The sequence below is a fragment of the Podarcis muralis genome, chromosome 5 (assembly GCF_964188315.1).
Source record: "Podarcis muralis chromosome 5, rPodMur119.hap1.1, whole genome shotgun sequence".
NCBI classification, from domain to species: domain Eukaryota; kingdom Metazoa; phylum Chordata; class Lepidosauria; order Squamata; family Lacertidae; genus Podarcis; species Podarcis muralis.
In genome coordinates, this window is record NC_135659.1 from 6,878,458 (window position 1) to 6,898,292 (window position 19,835).

At 45.8% G+C, this 19,835-nt stretch overlaps 1 protein-coding gene across 1 annotated transcript in view; it reads left to right on the top strand.

Moving 5' to 3' along the window:
- The window catches only part of BRINP2 (BMP/retinoic acid inducible neural specific 2), a 93,771-nt gene extending 74,868 nt beyond the window's left edge, over positions 1-18,903 (top strand). Inside the window, exons 4-8 of the mRNA XM_077928223.1 lie at positions 1,165-1,364; positions 5,540-5,645; positions 9,586-9,822; positions 14,715-14,937; positions 16,471-18,903. Coding sequence (XP_077784349.1) covers positions 1,165-1,364; positions 5,540-5,645; positions 9,586-9,822; positions 14,715-14,937; positions 16,471-17,584 — 1,880 coding nt within the window. The 3' untranslated portion in view covers positions 17,585-18,903. The remainder of the gene's footprint in view (positions 1-1,164; positions 1,365-5,539; positions 5,646-9,585; positions 9,823-14,714; positions 14,938-16,470) is intronic.
- Positions 18,904-19,835: the final 932 nt, after the last annotated feature.

The following is a 19,835-nucleotide window of genomic DNA, read 5'->3' on the forward strand; positions in this document are numbered from 1 at the left end:
CAACACTTGTTAGGGGATGCACAATAGCATTCTGCTCCAGTTGAAGTTTCAGTGTTACCATCCAGGGCAGCCGCATCTAGTGTACATTGCAGTTGTCAAACCAGGATTGGATTAGAGTAGAGGTAATGGATTACTGAAGCAAGGTCTGATCTGTCTAACCCAGGGGTGGAGTTGGGACATTAGCTCAAGATGGGAAACTATGCTCTTAACAACAACTCTAAGCTGCTTCTTCAGAATACATCCAGATGTTCAGATATGGTCACAGGGACCCCATAAATCACCGGCAGGCTAATGACCTCCAGATCATACCCTACCTGTATTGCCTCTGTGCTAGTCTTTGATAATAATAATAATAATAATAATAATAATAATAATAATAATAATAATTTATTATTTGTACCCCGCCCATCTGGCTGGGTTTCCCCAGCCACTCTGGGCGGCTTCCATAGAAACCAAAAAACAGTAAAATATCATACATTAAAAACTTCCCTGAACAGGGATGCCTTAAGATGTCTTCTGAATGTCAGGTAGTTGTTTATCGTTTTGACATCTGATGGGAGGGCGTTCCACAGGGCGGGTGCCACTACCGAAAAGGCCCTCTGCCTGGTTCCCTGTAGCTTTGCTTCTCGCAATGAGGGAACCGCCAGAAGGCCCTCGGCGCTGGACCTCAGCGTCCGGGCAGAACGATGGGGGTGGAGACGCTCCTTCAGGTATACTGGGCTGAGGCCGTTTAGGGCTTTAAAGGTCAACACCAACACTTTGAATTGTGCTCGGAAACGTACTGGGAGCAGGGAACAGGATTCACCTGTTAAAGGTATTTGCCCACCTGTGGGCTCCAGATATGGACTGGTGACCATTGAAGGACTTGAGCCGGGGGAGTGAATTAGCTTTTGGGAGATTGTGGGTGAAGCGAGTCTGCCGGAAAACAAAGCCGTGAGCCTCACGTAACAGACAAGGAGAGGCAAGGGGTGATCGTGATGGGATGGTAGTCAACTTTTCAACGTTTTCCAGGGATCTGGCTCTGGCTGAAGCTCTCCTGTGAGATGTGCCTTTTCTCCCTTCGTTAAGCTGGTGATTGGACAGTCACCCAAAAGGTACACTGAGCCCAGAGCATCTGGGTCCTGATGTGGAGCTCACTAAACACTGTGCCTCATGCCTTTGCAGGAGAAGAGTCCCTGACCATTTTTGTGGACAAGCGCAAACTCAGTCGGAAAGCGGAAGCCGGCGGCCTGGCAGGAAGTGGTGGGAGCAATGCCACCGTCTCCTTGGAAACCCTGCACCAGCTGGCAGCCTCGTACTTCATTGACCGGGAGAGCACTCTGCGGCGCCTCCATCACATCCAGATAGCAACAGCTGCCATCAAGGTAACCCTGGAGGCGAGCCAAAAGGCAGGGGGATGTTCCATAGCACATGAAGCCATTGGCTTCCAAGGCAGCTCTGTGTAGAGCGTGTTGCTGCAGTCTAGGCCTTGATTGGGTCACCACTTCAGCATCAGGGGGAAAAGAGAGAGAGCAGAATAGGCCACAGATTTGCATAAAACATGCATGTGGTAATTTACATGTGAAGGTGTAAAATTAGCAGTGATAACTATGATGCAGTGCTCCCTATGCAGTTGCCCAATTCATCTGATTCTTCCTCTTCTTTAATAATAATTTGATAATATTTTTTAATTTATATCCCGCCCATCTTGCTGGGTTTCCCCAGCCACTGAGGGCGGCTTACAACATATAAAAACCCCACAACAAAGCATCAAATATTAAAAAATAAATAAATTCCTATAAAAGCAACAAACAAACCAATAAATCAATAGAAACCCATAATAACAATAATAAACAGTTCACAGTTATACCCAAATTAAAATAACCGCCAACCCCAACTAAGCATTTAAACAATATCAACCCGACAAAAACAAAACAGAGGAACCAACATTAGAAACATTTTAAAACATCTTCGAAACAGGGAGGAGATCGCCCAGGTTAAGGTTCCACATGAACAGAGCTCTGCTGTTACTGGGAATGAGTGGGAGGGGCCCATGTTTGCTCCTCCCCCTCATGCACACCATCTTGGACTGGCCTTGCTTGAGAAGTTTTGGCTAAACTTAGGACTTGTAAGAGGGGTGATTTGTGGGGAGCAAAATTTTGCATTTGAGGGGGTTTGTTATGGGCGGCAGCCGCTGTGGCCAAAAATGGTGGTAGCACTGGCTCTTGTCCCAGGGCTCACTGCCTGTCATTTCTCAGAATGAAACTCAATCATGAGGTAGTTTGGTTCCTGGGGAGTGGGGGAGATGGCAACTCTCGCCGTTAAATGCAGGGGGGCTTGTGCGGTAGCCATCATTCCTCCACACCCCAAATGCTCTGCTGGGAGGCCACTGCAGAGGAGGTCTGAGGAAAAGAAGGAAAAGAAACTGCACAGCTGACAATAATAATAATAATAATAATAATAATAATAATAATAATAATAATAATAATAATAATAATAATAATAATATATTTATACCCCGCCCATCTGGCTGGGTTTCCCCAGCCACTCTGGGTGGCTTCCAACAAAATATTAAAATACAATAGTCCGTCAAACATTAAAAGCTTACCTAAACAGGGGTGCCCTCAGATGTCTTCACACAACTGATCACTGAAAAATTGCCCAAATCCTTTCTGTCCTATTTTTGCTGCTTGAAATTGGAATAGCAGGTTGGTGTGTGTGTGTGCTTGTGGGGTGGGAGACTACCGCATTCCAAGATATAAGTATGGGCTGTGAGTATAATAGAGAGGGGTTTTTGCACTGGTTATTACTTACATCACAGTAAACACAGTATACAGAATGTCCTTTTTGTTGTTGTTGAGGGTGGTTTATTGTGCGCGGGATAAGCAAGATACATACCACAAGGGACCCTTGGAGGATTCACAGAAAAACCATCTCCACATCCAACAGGACACGTCGTCTTGTATGAGGGATGGGGCAGGTTTTGTTCTTGCTGTGAAATTGTCCCCATTAAACAGAGGAAAGTAATGGGGTTGTAGGTGCTTAGCACACCGCCTGCCCCTGTTGATCCCAGGTATAGAGGAGCATTCAAGCCTGCTCCTTTCCATGTCATCCCATGCCAGATTTGGTTCCTCGGTCACATGACAGTGTGGCAGGATATTGGAAAATGGGAGGTATCATGACCTCGTTCTTTGAGTGCAGGTCATTATGTAACCAAAATGGCACCATCTTCCTATGAGATGGAGAGATCAGCAGGGCTTGCAGATGTGCAAAACATATGGGGGGGAGCCCAAAGGGCAGGGGTCAGCAGTTGTTTGACCCTGCCTCACCCAAGACTGCACCCCAGAGCCAAAGTCAAGAAATCCCTTTCCCAGCCCCACTAACTGATTTTCTTTTCCTTTGGGGTGTGTGTGTGTGCAGGATTCCAATTCCCCAGCTCCCTCCAACAATGTACTGCAACAGTCAGACTCAGCACCAGAAAAGACGCTTGTTTTCCTGTTCCATTTCATTTTGTGCAACAACTCTGCTTTTATTTCCCCCCCCCCCTTAGCCACTCTCCCCCTGCCTACCTGCCTGCCTGCCCACCCGCCCCATCGCATATGCCTGGATTTTAATTTGCAGGTTGCTTAAGCAAGGCTGCCATCCCTGAGATCTGCTACCCAGCTCTGCAATTATAAACCTATCGCTTTAGTCAGCCTTCCCCTCTCCCATTCCGCTCCCCCCCGCCAAGGAAACAGGAGGGGCAGCAAGCAGGGAGTCAGACCACAATTGGCGCCTTTGTGCTATTTGTGGGAAATCGGCCATGCTAATGATGGTGAGCTTTCATGGGGGGGCCGTGGCTAGAGGCAGGGCTGTTCTCCATCAGCAGGCCAATTACTGCACAATTATTCCTCCTTTTTAGAAGCAAAGTGGCCTCTTGCATTCTCATAAGCCTGGAGTGCTTGGCTCAAGTTTTACTGTTTCAACGCGCTCTCTCTCTCTCTCTCTCTCTCTCTCTCTCTCTCTCTCTGTTTTGTCGCATTTAATGTCACTTTGGTTGGATTTCTGTGTTTATACACCCACCCACAGTTTGAGGATGTTGAGTGAGGGTAATTCAGTGCAAACAGGGCCAGCTCATGAGGTTTCAATGTCCAGTGTAGAAAATCCACACGTCCCTCGTCCCTCCCCCGCTAGTTGAACATGGGTCCCATCCACCAGCAATGTTTTGCCTGCGAGGCTCAATTGAAACAAACATGAGCTGTGCAAGAATCCACACTCCTCCTGTGCTTCTCCCATTCATTTTGATGAGACTTGCACAGGAGACAGTCCTGGTGGATTGTGCCCAGTGGCACATATCTCTCTGTCTCTCACTCTGCTGGCCTTAACGGCACACAAAATCTGCTTCCATGCTTTGTCGTAGGACCGCTTCTGTGTGCAAAATGGCTCAAACTATACAAAACTCAAACCATACAAAAATGCAAATCAATGTATACAAGCAATTATGCCTGGCTTAACCCCAGCTCCTGGCAAGCCAGCCTAAATAGTAGTTTCAAAATATCCCTGGCTAAGCTTCTAAAGATTGCATGATTTCCCTCCATCTGGAGCTTAAGTCTTGTGCACGTGGAGAAACACACTTTCGCCTTCTTGGAACGTGTTTCTATCTCTGCCTCTCTGTTCACCCCATTGTTTGTGGCTTTAGAGATGACTACTAAAATGTGAGGTGGCTAGGCTGAAGTCACACTAATGCTCATAGTTCACACACACACACACACACACACACACACACACACACACACACACACTTTCTTGGAGGACTTGAATGGAGGGTTTTTGTTTAAGGACCAAAACAAATGCAATGCAGTTGTGAGGAGGGGGTGGTGTGAATGTGAGCAGAGCAAAAGAGGATCCTGGAAGCTTTTCCTGCCAGACGTTTTCCCAGTCAAAATTGACACCCCCAACCCAGGTGCATTCCTACCTTTAAGAGAAAATACATGGGGTATTTATCCACTGGGAGAAACCAGCCTTTTGGGAGGGTGAGGGTCGAAGAGAACATTGGGAAAGGGCTCTACTTTCCAGTTAGAATGGTAGAATGGTAGAGTTGGAAGGGACCATGAGGACTGTCTAGTCCAACTCCTTGCAATGTAGGAATTTGCAGCTGTCCCATATGGAAGTGTTTGGATTTTGGATTTGATATCCCACTTTATCACTACCCTAAGGAGTCTCAAAGTGGCTAACATTCTCCTTTCCCTTCCTCCCCCACAACAAACACTCTGTGAGGTGAGTGGGGCTGAGAGACTTCAGAGAAGTGTGACTATCCCAAGGTCACCCAGCAGCTGCATGTGGAGGAGCGGGGAATCGAACCTGGTTCACCAGATTATGAGTCCACTGCTCTTAACCACTACACCACACTGGCTCTCATATGGGTATCGAATCTGCAACCTTGGCGTTATTAGCACCAAATTCTGCCATCAAAACATATGCACACAATTCAATCTAATGTTCAGAGCAGGTATGTTAAGGATGGGCAAATGTCTTTGCATTTCAGTTGTTTGTGGTAAAGCTGCCCTCTTCCATTGCTTAGGTCACTGAAACCAGAACGGGGCCACTTGGCTGCAGTAACTATGACAACCTGGATTCTGTGAGCTCTGTTCTTGTCCAGAGCCCTGAGAACAAAGTTCAACTTCTCGGTAAGGATTTTTCTCCTTCTACCTGCCTGGAATTGCATCCACATTATCCACTGGACACTAACTGGACTCATCTTGTAACTTGCTCACAAAGTGGAAATAGCAATCCTAAGTTAAAATGCATTGGTCTTGGTGTGTTGCTTGCTCCTGGCTCACAATCTTCACCTCCTTTCCATGGCAGAAGGCCTCAGAACGGGATAATAATAATAATAATAATAATAATAATAATAATAATAATAATAATTTATTATTTGTACCCCGCCCATCTGGCTGGGTTTCCCCAGCCACTCTGGGCGGCTTCCAACAAAGATGAAAGATACACTAAAATGTCACATATTAAAAACTTCCCTGAACAGGGCTGCCTTCAGATGTCTTCTGAATGTCAGGTAGATGTTTATCGCTTTGACATCTGATGGGAGGGTGTTCCACAGGGCGGGCGCCACTACCAAGAAGGCCCTCTGCCTGGTTCCCTGTAACTTGGCCTCTCGCAGTGAAGGAACCGCCAGAAGGCCCTCGGAGCTGGACCTCAGTGTCCAGGCAGAACGATGGGGGTGGAGACGCTCCTTCAGATATACTGGACCGAGGCCGTTTAGGGCTTTAAAGGTCAGCACCAACACTTTGAATTGTGCTCGGAAACGTACTGGGAGCCAATGTAGGTCTTTCAAGACCAGTGTTATATGGTCTCGGCAGCCGCTCCCAGTCACCAGTATAGCTGCCGCATTCTGGATTAGTTGTAGTTTCCGGGTCACCTTCAAAGGTAGCCCCATGTAGAGCGCATTGCAGTAGTCCAAGCGGGAGATAACCAGAGCATGTGCCACTCAGAGTTAGATCACTCTGCACCCTGAGTTGAAGGCTTAAGCCCAGCTGCCATGGCTGGAACTGTTTCCTGGCCCAAGGCAGATTCTGCATAGGGATCCCTTCATTTATATCTGTAACTTACCTTCAGCTCTGATCACACTCAGAATCAATCAGAGGATGCTCCTCTGTAAGTCAAGCGCTGGATCATGCAAACTCTTGCGGTCCTGCTGACCACCTGGGTGAGTCATATGACTGCACCACATACACAGAAACAAAGTTATTTGAATGTGTGTGTTCTTTCATTGAAGAACACACAGTGCTTCTGTATGTTACAGGGGTAAATTGGGGCAAATGCTGAAGATTCTGCATATTTTTATGAAGATGTGGAGAAAATCCATCATCAGTAAGAATCAACATGAAGTTTGGAATATCATCCATTCAGTGCTTTTTAAAAACAAACACACTAATGGATGCTATAGAATCATGGACCAAAGACATGAAGTCCATCGTTTTGTTTTTTTTTTTTAAATAAATTTTTATTAGTTTTCCATAAACACAAAAAAAAAACAAAACCAGAAAACACAAACAACATAAAATCGACTTCCCCGTACCACCCCTTTTCTGCATCCTTATTCAAGATTTTTCAGCAACTTTTTCGACACAATCATATTCTAAGTGTCATAAATTTAACCACCTTAGATAATTAACCAACTGCACTTCCTTGTCTCTGTATTAGCCTAATAATTTTCAACCAAATTACAACAGATTAATATTACCTCTTTTATAATAACTCTTATCCTAAGTTGGACTCAAGTTCCCTTCCATCAATTTCTCAATTTTTATGAAATATAAACATATTTACTGAACCCAAAAAAAAAAAAAAAAAAAAAAAGAACATAAAAAAAAAGAAAACCATTTCAAAAGCAAATTGAAGATTTCTGTTTTCCCCCCTCCCATCCCCGGTTTCCATCCCTTCCAAATATATGTCCAAAATAACAGTCCTTAGCCTGGATTTCTCACATCCGAGGCCTTCCATTCTCTCTCCGTTCCTCTCCGCCGAATTTGTTGGTAGTCCTTCCTGTTGGTTTTTGGATCTCCAAGGAGTTCTGTCCCATTCAATCCAGATTTTATTTCCTCAAAAGCGCTTAAAGAAGACTGCTGCAAAAGTTCCCTACATCCTTCATATTCATGGTCAAAGTGGAAGCCCCAGTCATATTTTTCCTTTCTTTTAAGCTCTTGGGGTCCAAGTGATCCAGGGGCTTCCTCCTTCATCTTTTGCTTCTTTTGCAGATTTGTAATCCATATGGTCCACAAGTCTTTTTGTTTGTAATCCATTTGTATAGGCTTCTGGTTGGTACTTTCCATCTGTGCTCTCTCCTTTGCTTGTTTTGTCTCCTTCAGTTCTTGCGATATCTCTTCCAGTTCAGCTGCAGGTTTTTTCTCATACAATACCTCATTACATTCAGCAGAGCTACTTATTCCAGAAGTCAAGGTCATGAGTTGTTTATTCATTGCAAGACTCTGCTCTTGTAGGATTCCCAGAAGATAGAATGTTCTTTCTATCTCAGCTAGTAACTTTCCATCCGCGGCCATTGTAATGTCTCAAAGTTCCCCCTAGGGGGAATTGGTTACTTAGTAGTCCAACAGTCTTTTACTTCACTACTTGTTTCTTTGTTTCCAACCACTTAATTTCAATTGTAATCCAGAGAGGTCTTAAATTGCTAACTTTTTCCCTTTAAGTTACCCGTTTGACAGCTTTTGACAGCTGTCAAACTCCCTTTCTTTTCAACAGGCTCGAAGACAGGGTGCTCCCGGGCCCGGGAGGGGGGGTTTACATGCAACAAAGGAAAAACTTCTGAAAGTCCACTCTTACACTCCAGCTCAGAACTCCAGCTCAAAACTTCTTTTACCAAATCGTGGAAGTTAATGTTAATATTTTTAACTCACCCCAAAAGGGTAGGCACTCCAACTTAGTTCTACTTTTCCGTTGCTTTAGATGTCATGCAGTCCGGGGGAGGCAGACTTCCTTAATTTATGCCTTTCCCGTTTTCAGCCAAATTTTCAAAGTCAATTTAGATGTTCCGTTTAAATTTCTCGATCTTACTCACGAGTATTATGGTCGAATTTCAGATTCAGGAAGGAATCGGCGCTCTCCGTTTATGGCGATGCGGCTTCACTCCGCGGGCTGGGTTACGACTCTCAGCACCGCGCTCACTCCCGATGTCACTCCGGAGCCTTTAAAAAGGCTCTTTCGCGGTACCGGGGGGCGCAAAGGTGCCCACCGAGTCTCCTTGCTCACAGGCTTCTGCGCCTGTGATTTTAGGGGTCCCCCGCTCGCCGTAGCGGGTCAGACCCAAACCCGCGGAGCAGTCCTGCCTCGGAGCTCGAGGCAAGGACCGCCATTAAGCGCTGGCGCCGACCGGAAGTCCTCAAGTCCATCGTTTTGTTAATATGTGTTGCCTCCAGTAAATTTTGTATATTGCCCATGCAATATTCCGTCAGGCAACTGGGCTAGTTTTGTCTACTCTTGCTGAAGATAGCATATTCAGACAGACTTCTCCCTGAGGTCCATTTTAGCCAGAGAAGCTGGAGCTTGCCTGTGCCTGGGATCATCTGCTCTACTGTGGAAGTCAGAGTCCTCCCTTGGTTCACTGTCTTTTGATATGTGCACATACACCAGGGCTTGTCCTCAGTCTCCAGCCAACTCACTTTAAGCATACATAGGTGTGGGACTTTTTAGTACATGCACAAACAGATAAAACTCACAAATCAATGGAGTTAGGTTCCTTTGCAACATCTGAAGGGCAGATATCCTGAAAGAAGCCATTGTTCCATAGGGTGGGTAGGTCGAAAAGATCTGCTAGGGAAGTGAGTGTAGCTCTTCAGTTTCCATATGGGGTGCTAACTTGAATAAAATATTGTGGGGGCCCAGCTAAGCCCTGCCCCACGTAATCGATCACGCAAGCACACCACTTGAATGGCAATGCCCATCAACTTTGGGGGGGGGGCCCTCAAATATTTTATTGGGGGGCCAACACCCCCTCGGCCCCTAGGAGGTGGCTCCTATGTTTCCATAGTACCTGTTTTTCCTTGATACAGATATGGCTGAGCTGAGGCCTGTAATGTCTCTGCCTACTTTTCGCAGGCCTGCAAGCCCTGCTGCCCGAGTACTTGCGTGAACGCTTTGTGGCTGCTGCCTTGAGCTACATCACCTGCAATTCAGAGGGGGAGCTGATATGCCGAGAGAATGACTGCTGGTGTTACTGTGGGTTCGGTTTCCCACAATGCAACTGTCCCGAGGCTGACATCCAGGCTATGGAACAGAGCCTTTTTCAGATCCAGGCAGTTTGGGAGAACCACAACCAACAGTTTCGGGAATCAGGTGAGTTTGGGAAGCGTGGGTCTCATGGGGAACGTGACGATGGGTGGATGATTGCCCACATCCAGTTGACTCAGCAAGGAAGGAGGATGACAGGTGACTGAGGCAAGGAGCCATTCACTGTTGCACCTCTCTTGTGAACAGCCTGGCAGAGAATGCAGATGAGCCGGAAGACGAAGGAAGCGGTGAAGGCAGGTCTTGTGAGATGCCAGCCACTGCAACAACCACAAGAAGGGCAGGCAAATTTACTCAGTGAACCAGAGGAGACTAGGAAAATGTGGGGAGGCAAGATTGGCTGAGTGTGTGGTGATGGAGCTAAGCTTGAAGATAAACGTCTGGAAAGGGAGAAAGACAGCAGGATGAACTGGAAGCAATTTTGGGAACTTCCTTTAAACTTGGTTTGAAACCAGAACCTATAGTTTGTAAAAAGAGCCAGCTAGGAAGTGCTTGACCATTGATGGTTATTGACATCTGGCGGTCGACCAGCTGAACCTGAGGGAGAGTGGCAGTTCTGGGGCTCTGAGGGCTTCCTTAAGTAAATTAGCAGCAGTGGCTTTCCCTAAATTTTTATGTTAGAAGAAGGTAGACACAGCATTTTTTTTAGAGTCGTGGGGCTAATTCAAATGTGTCATCAATGTGTTCAATACAAAATAGATCTTTTCCTGTCCCCAGGTTAATTCTGCGTATTTCCAGCATGGTCAGTTAGGAAAAACAAAATGTTCACGATCATACTACAAGTAACAGCTGCTGAGAACAGCTTAAACATATAACCACTAAATCAGTGTATTATAAAACCAAGAACAAATTGATCAGAAGATAAGTATGAACCTTATCAAGGCAAATAAATAGATAAATACACATGCAAAGCAATTATTTTAATAATAGCAGAAGAAGAAGAAGAAGAAGAAGAAGAAGAAGAAGAAGAAGAAGAAGAAGACTCATCTGCTGATAGAATTTTCAGTAAAAAAAAGTGCTTTAAAGGTAGTTGAAATCATGAAGAAAATCTGTGGGGGAAACACTATTGGCTGACAGGAGTGTCTCATCACCCCCTTTGTTCCCGCAGCTACTGCTGAATGTTTGAAGCTATTCTGTTGGATTTTTAGTCCCACCCCCCACCCCCGGTCCTTTCATAGCTCTCATGTCACCTGTTAGGCTCTTAGGTGAGCAAATTGGAGAAAGATTGTGGCTGTGCCTCCAGCTGCTGTTACTCATTGGGCTTTCTCCAGTTTTTCCTGACAAATCTGCTATCACTTTGTGTGGAGCACAAAAGTCTTTTTTGTGTGCTTTTCAGCAGGCTTTCTGAGGCTGAGAAGTTTTCAGCCCTTATTTTGGGGGGAGATATGGAGGGGGCACCGTGGAAGCCCTTCTTCACCCCCACCACTAAGGATCCTGGGAGGGTGGAGAGGTGGAGGACAGAAGGCAGGGGAAGGCACTGGTTGTACGGGGTGAATGCAAGACTTCTGCAGCTCCCAAGAAAGTGATGGCACAGTCATCAGGTAAAGGCAGGAGAGAGGCAGTAAAAGTGGAGCTAATTAGCAATAGCTGGAGCAGAGTTCCACTTCCCTCTGTTCTAAAAGAATTCTACTTGCTCCTTCAGGGCTTGCAGGATTTTGAGGCCTGACAGATGACAGCAAAGCTATAAAAAATGAAAAGAAAGTAAGAAAGAAACCCCACAGAAGCCAAATTCTTAGTGATAGCTGGGGAAACAAAATGGGGAGGTCCTGCCAGCCAGTGCTGCCAAGGAGGAGTAGAGGCTGCAATCTCTGCTTGTGCAAGGCTAACGTTTTCTTGGAAACCGTGAATTCTAAAGTAGCAATGCTTGTTCTTCTAATTACTGAGTATGTGATTCCATGGTACTATGGGGCTGAAATAAGTGGCATAGCATGGGTTGCCGGTGCCCGGGGCGGGGCAAGTGTTGCGCCACCTCCAATGGACTGGGCAATGGTTTGTCCCTTCAGCCTGTGTCTAATCAAGGGAGTCTCCTTGCTAACTCATCCCAACCTGGGAGCAGAGATAAGGCACAGAAACACGAAAACAGGAACGCCACTGTGTTGCCTCGCCCTCCTGCCTTTGCAGTGAGACACTCTGGGCAATGCACATGGCTCTGGCAGTGCTTTCCGACCTTCCTCTTCAGTGGGTAGCAGTGGCAACCTCCTCTCCCTCCCTCCCAGCAGTCCCAGGGTCTGGCCCAGTCCTTGGCCATGAGGAGGAGGCAGCGCCACCCCAACCCCAAAGGCCCGGCCTGGGCAGAGCTTGCTTCCTGCAGCTCTGGCCTCAATGAGGGAGCACCTGATTGCGCCCCCTCAGAAATTTGCACCCAAAAGAGTCATGGCTCCCTTGCCCTCCCATGCTATGCTGTGGGCTGAAATGAAAATCTGAAAGTTAACAGAACTTGCCATTCCTTTCCACAAACAGAGATAAGAGGAGTACAGTAACTCATACAGGGAGACAGTGGACGACCCTCCATCACGGAAGAGTGGAGCCTTGCAAAAGGCACTGGTTATTAACATATTCCTCACAATTTTTTGGAAATTAATTTGGGCTATGAGTGGGGCTGGGCTGAATTTTTTTTAAAAATTGAACTGTATTTTTTTTAAAAAATTGAACTTTTGTTTTTAAAATGGTATCTTAGTTTTCTATCATTTATATGGTGCCATCATTGTGTGAGGTGCTTTACAGAGCAACAGTGGCAAGGGTTGGGGCTTGGGGAAAACAGGACCTGCCCCAAGGAGCTTACAGTCTTAAATTCAACACAGGAGGGAGCTGCAAAGCAAGGTGGATGGAAGGATAACAGAGGAGGAAAAAGAATATATTCAGTTCAGTTGCACATATTTGGGATGGGCTGATGGCATTTTTATTCACTGTAAATATGGGTTAATCTAAAAACAAAGTTAGTCAATACAATAGCCTCAAATACAGGATACTTACGGAGTTTATAAAAAGCATGCGGACATCCCAGTTCCTAAAACAAGAGACAAAATATTGGATTCATCTTCAATAACGTTAATCCGACAAAAATTGTTTTTCCAATAATTTATTTCCCAATACTGTCTGAATTTCCAAAGAATGTCAAGGTGATGGTGTGATATATATATTCTTCCTTTCCTGCAATCTAATATGGGATGTCAGATTTAATAAATCTGTTGTAAGCCAGCAGTTATTTCACCACGGCTGTATGGCTGGAGATTAACGCTGCCATCCTGTGCACATGGGGACTGTGGAGAGGCAAAATAAGTCAAGGCTTCGCAAGCAGAGGCAGCCTGTAGCTCCTGCCTCCCAACGTGTTTGCCTGCAGTCCCTTCCTGTCTCCTCTGCTGGTCTCCATGCGCAGAGCCCAGCTTATAGCTGGCGCTGGATGCGGTGTATCACGTGCAGTCAGCTTCTGAGCCTATGCATACAAGATACGATCCAAAGAGCTGAAAAAACAGTTGAAAACAAAACAGAAAACAGCAGATACAGTATATTGGGGGGGGGGGTGGACACACACACACACAGAAACAAAAAAAAGATGCCCATTCACTCAACTGGGCAGGTCTGTTGGGGCAAAACTTTCTTCAGTTGTTTCCAGAAAGTAGGTGTCTGTTGTGTCTTGACAAGGAATGTTGCTCTACAGAACAGAAGCAGCAATTGTAAAGAAATGCAATGGTTTTCCTAGAATCATAGAATTGGAAGAGACCATGAGGGTTTATCTAGTTCCATCCTTTGCAGTGTAGGAATTTTCTTTTGCTCCAAGTGGGGCTTGAACCCACAGCCCTGAGGTAAGGGTCTCCTGCTGTATAGACTGAGCTACCCACTCTGTTCTATACTTGCTATATAATTTAATCATTTGCCCCTCCCCAAGTATTTCAAAATACGAAATATTCTGAAATAGCAATTATTGGGAAACAACCTTGCGCTTACTTCTGTTATCCTCACTGTGAGATAGTGGTTTAAAGACACAGTCCTTCCCCAAATGGAGTGTTAGCAGGGAATATATATATCACTGCTGCATAATTTGCCTCTGAATAACAGATACCAAAATGTACTGGGAAACAACAAGTAACTGTATTCACACCTACCTGGTTTTGCCAGTTGCAGTCTAGGTTGATGGTGGTGCAGCCCTCTGTTTTTGCATTTGCCCCCTAGGGTACAGCCAGGTCGTTCACACATCCTCAAGCGCCTTCTGCATCTTTTTCTTGGAGCATCTAAGGCAGCCTTTCTCAACCTGTGGGTCCCCAGATGTTGTTGAACTACAACTCCCATCACCCCTAGCTAGTGAGGCCAGAGCTCAGGGATGATGGGAGTTGTAGTCCAATAACATCTGGGGACCCATAGGTTGAGAACCAATGATCTAAGAGCTTACTCTCCCCAGGGCACCACCTGCAGCCCTTTTTTGCTTCTGCTGAGAGAGTGCACTACGGGTATGTCACAAAGTGTGGCATGGAAGAGTCTCTGCATAGAAGAAGCATGGATAGGGAGAGGAGGGCTGTGCTGTAGCCCAGTCTGCAACCTGTTTGTTGTGAAAAGGGAGAGAAGGATTAGAGTTCCAGGTGACTCATAGAACCATAGAATCGTGGAGTTGGAAGGTTTCATCTAGCCCAACCCCCTGCAATGCAGAAATCTCAGCTAAAGCATCCATGACAGATGGCCACCCAACCTCTGCTTAAAAACCTCCGAGGAAGGAGAGTCCACAACCTCCTGGAATCAAATGATAAAACTGCCCCATTTCCATTGTTACTCGAGTTTGCTATGTGCCAGGGATTTTTTTTTCCTTGGAGGAGCCCCAAAGCAGTACAGTCCAGGTCAAATTTTACCACTTGGTCCTCTACCTTCTTAAAGGAGTGGTGACTTTCCAGGTGTTGAGTGTTGCTTTCCAGTGCTCTCCTTCCTGCTGACATCCTGTTCTGTCTTGGCAGAGGAACTACAGTCCCTGGTGAAGAAGTTCCCTGTGGACCACTTCTTGAACTTAACAGCCATCTCCCAGTACTGGGCAATGGATCCTGATATTCAGCACCGCTATCAGAAGTTGGGCAGCACCTTGAAGATGCTCTCCAAGAAGACCCATCGGATTGTCCGGCGCCTTTTCAATCTGGCCAAACGCTGCCACAGGCAACCTCGCTTCAGACTTCCCAAGGAGAGGTCTGGTATATTTTTTGGACAGCTTTGCTTGGGCACAATCCAGTACAAAGATAGATGTGCCTCCAGCCCGCTATGTTCTGTGTGCTGAAGCATGTCTAAACTCTGTTTGGATTGTGGTCATTGTCTTTTGGGGTCCAAGTGGGAAGGATCTAGTATCTAATATGGAATCTGAAGCCCCCAAGAGGCTTAGTGTTCTACATGTTACACAGACTGGGAAGGAGCTGCATACATACATGTACGTACATACATACATACATACATACATACATACATACATACATACATACAGATAGATGATATAGATAGATAGATAGATGATAGATAGATAGATAGATAGATAGATAGATAGATAGATAGATATAGATGATAGATAGATAGATATAGATGATAGATAGATGATAGATTGATAGATAGATAGATAGATAGATAGATAGATAGATAGATGATAGATAGATAGATGATAGATGATAGAGATAGATAGATGATAGATGATAGATAGATAGATAGATAGATGATAGATAGATAGATAGATAGATAGATAGATGATAGATAGATATAGATAGATAGATAGATGATAGATAGATAGATAGATAGATAGATAGATAGATAGATAGATAGATATAGATAGATGATAGATAGATAGATAGATATAGATAGATAGATAGATAGATGATAGATAGATAGATATAGATAGATGATAGATAGATAGATAGATATAGATAGATGATAGATAGATAGATAGATAGATAGATGATAGATGGATATACACATATACACATATACACATGCACACACACATCACTGCCCATCTGAAGGAGCCAACAGCTCCCCTGTTTCCTGACATGCCCCAAACTAGGGATTGAATTATGCAACCCAGGAGCTGCTGTATACCTGAGTTTCATTTATTTTCAGCCCACAACTGCCAATGGGAGGGTTAGATTTTTTTAATTTTTTTAACAGGAGGGCAGGGTCCTGGCCACCCCACCCTGCACCCTCCTCCCCAACTTAGTGAGTCTAAAATAATAATTAACAAGAGTAATTGTTTCTTATTTATGCAAAAGTGCAATGTGAACATTTTAGCTCAAAGCCTGCTGCTCACACTTATCATTTCCTTTGGCTCACAACTGATTCCTTTTTTCCTATATGCGGCACAGAAAGGCAGGGAAAGAGGAGCCAGCTCCTTCTCATCCCTAGAGCAGGCTTCTCCCATAATTGCGTAAAGGGATTTCAGGTGACTGAGTTCCATCAGACACTACCAGCCACTGGCAACTTGCCAGTTTACCATCTGCGGAGAAGGTTTCATAATTATAGAACACATGCATGCATCCCTCTCAAGTGGAATTCCAGCCCCCTGATTTTCTATGTGGAAAGTGTGCATACTTTATGCAATACTAAGGTTTACTGCAGAAGGATTTCGCTTTCTTTTTTAGGGGGCGATTGAAACATGGGAAATGGTTCAGACTAATTACACACGTCTTTGCTGTGTTGATGCAAAGTTAACTTTTTTATCTGCTTTGTGCCTTCCTCTGTCAGGCCCCTGACCTACTGGTGGAGCCATGCTCAGTCCCTCCTCTATTGCAGTGAGACCTCTGTGCCAGGAACATTTGTGGAAGAAAGCCACAGCTGCAGCTGCCCCCATGACCAGCCCTCCTGCCAGGGGACTATCCCATGTGCCTTGGGCGAAGGACCAGGATGTGCTGCCTGCGCAGAGGACAACGCCACCCAGTGTGGGTCCTGCAACTATGGCTATGTGCTCACCCTGGGCCTGTGCCGCCCAGAGGTGGCCGAGTCCCTGGAGCACTATATAGGTTTGGAGACAGACCTGCAGGACTTGGAGCTCAAGTACCTTTTGCAGAAGCGGGACAGCCGCATTGAAGTGCACTCCATCTTCATCAGCAATGACATGCGCCTGGGGACCTGGTTTGACCCCTCCTGGAGGAAGAGGATGCTGGTAACCCTGAAGAGCAACAAGTACAAGCCAGGTTTGGTCCACCTCATGCTGGCCCTCTCGCTCCAGATCTGTCTCACCAAGAACAGCACCTTGGAGCCAGTCATGGCAATCTATGTCAACCCATTTGGGGGCAGCCACTCAGAGAGCTGGTTCATGCCTACCAATGAAACTGGCTTTCCCGACTGGGAAAGGACTAACGTGGATGCCTCTGGCCAGTGCCAAAACTGGACCCTCACTTTAGGCAACAAGTGGAAGACCTTCTTTGAGACGGTCCATGTCTACCTGAGGAGTCGCATCAAATCTCTCAACGACAGCTCAAACGAAACCATATTTTATGAGCCTTTGGAGATGGATTCTTCCAAGAACCTAGGCTACATGAGGATCAATAGCTTGCAGGTTTTTGGCTACAGCCTGCCCTTTGAGTCTGATGCCATTCGGGACCTTGTCCTCCAGCTGGATTATCCGTATACTCAAGGCTCTCAAGACTCTGCTATATTGCAACTGATTGAGATCAGGGACCGGGTAAACCGCCTCTCTCCACCTGGGAAAACCCGCCTTGATCTTTTCTCTTGCTTGCTCCGGCACAGGCTCAAGCTGGCCAACAACGAGGTAAGTCGCATCCAGTCCACCCTGCAGGCCTTCAATGCCAAATTGCCAAACCCAGTGGAGTATGAGACTGGTAAATTGTGCAGCTAGCCTTGGGAGTGGGGCAGGGCTGTCCTTGTAGCTCCCGGAGGGGAGGACTGGGGAATGAGAAGCTGAGACTTCCAAAGGCCTTACTTTCATGCCAGCCGTGCTCTTCGGCGAGACAGCCAGCCGCCAGCCTGGAAGACTCCAGCGTTTGCAGACTCTGTGGCACCAAACCCGGGGATGAGATGCGGCACAAATCTCTGGCACGACAGCAGCTAAGAAGAGACCAAATGGCAGGGCTGCTGCTGCAAACGTCTTGCTTCAGTTGCTGAGGAGTCTGCCTTGCATCCTCTCTTTTCTTGCAGGCTGCGTTTGTGGAGCATGCAAGAAAATGTACAGGCCCACGAAGAAACCAGGAGATGGAGACATAGAAGGGAGAGGGAGAGAGACATGTCCAAGGGCTGAACTTGTGGGAATGGCACTAAAGACTTGGCCTTTGTGATCTGGTCAGCAGCCCTTAAACACATGGAGAGAGGAGCAGCAAAAGGATTGAACGAGGATTCTGTCGAGTGCTTCAAAAACACCCACTTAGGAGAACCGTTCTTTGGCCCTTGCCTCCCTTGGCCCAGTTTACTTTTTGTATTGTTTTTATGGGTGTTTCTAACAATCTCATCGCCTTTACATTCTCCGCATTACTTTCTAAAGCTGCCACCCCAAGCACGCTTTCTTGGACATTAGTGGAAGTCTGTTTCTCGCACCAGTGAAACTTGCTCCTCTTAAAGGAATGAGTTTAAGAACACAGTGCAGAGCCCTGATTTCAGCTGCCTGACCACCACCTGGGATCCACAGTTTTGCTTTGTTTCCTGATCCACCCCTTTGGGGTGAGATCTTTTCAGTAACTGGTGAGTGGTAGCGTTTGGCACATGAAAAGAGTGCCTAAATTGCCCCTTTCTCTCAACCATCCCCAGGGAACACGTCACCCTCTTCTGTTCCATTCACAACACATGGTCCTGTCACACAAAGCTAATTTCACTAGGGGGGAAATACACTTTTGAACAGTGTTCCCAGTGGCACACAGGCAGTTTTTAAATGGGTATTCAGAGCCCAATGGATGATTGGCCTTTCAAGCGTTTATTTATTATGTATTGGTTTTAACTGATTGGCTTAAAAAAAAAAAGTATTTCTGCTTTTGCATTTTTTAAAATTTGAGTGGGATGTTCATTTTCAGTTGACTCCTCCAGCTGAGTTACACATCTTATCCAAACGTTTGTTTTAATATATTTTGTAAGGGGTGGGATGAGGGAGAAATTGTTATGTTATGTTTTGGTTTGGTTTGGTTTTTTGGAGGGGGAGAAAGGGAAAGCAGTAAACAAATCAAAATTGACTAAATGGCTTCTTTAATAGATGGTGTGTGTGTGTGTGTGTGTGTGTGTGTGCGCGCGCGCGCAAGTGCAAAGACATCTGGGTGCAAAGAAATATGTCTTCTTCTCTTCTTCTTTGGCGATCACTCACAGCCGAGTAAGATTGTCTTCCATAAACACGGTTTTAACAACGAGTCTGTAAGTGACTGTGGAGGCCAATTCTGGATCCACACGTCCTTCCACAGTGGGGACATTGGTTTCCGGGCAGGAGTTGATCACGGTGTGGATTTGCCAAGCGTGCCTTCCTCTTAGCACATTTCTCCCTTGCGTCCTGAGTTCGAGTGTCTTCAAAGCCCATGACACCTTTGGTAAAGGCTGTTCTCCAACTAGAGCGTTCGCAGGCCAGTGTTTCCCAGTTGTCAGTGTTTATACTACATTTTTTAAGATTTGCCTTGAGACAGTCTTTAAACCTCTTTTGTTGACCACCAGCATTACGCTTTCCATTTTTAAGTTCGGAATAGAGTAGTTGCTTTGGGAGACGATCATCAGGCATCCGCACAACATGACCAGCCCAACGAAGTTGATGTTGAAGAATCATTGCTTCAACACTGATGATCTTTGCTTCTTCCAGTACACAGATATTAGTTCACCTGTCTCCCCAAGTGATGTGTAAAAATTTTCAAGACACCGTTGATGGAATATTTCGAGGAGGAGTAGGATATGATAGAAATATGTAGTATGGGGTGAATGTGTTTGCAAATTTACACTCATGCAAATGTTTACTCCAGCCGTAACTTGGGCAGTGAGGCACCTCACCTCTGAACTGTCAGTTTACTCCCCCCTGAAGTAGTAGAGATGAAGTTGTTGCTGGAGTAAACTAGCACCATTTGAATGTGGGTGCACAACTTTACCTTTCCAGGGAACTGATACTGAATGTTGGGCACTGGGTGAAAAAT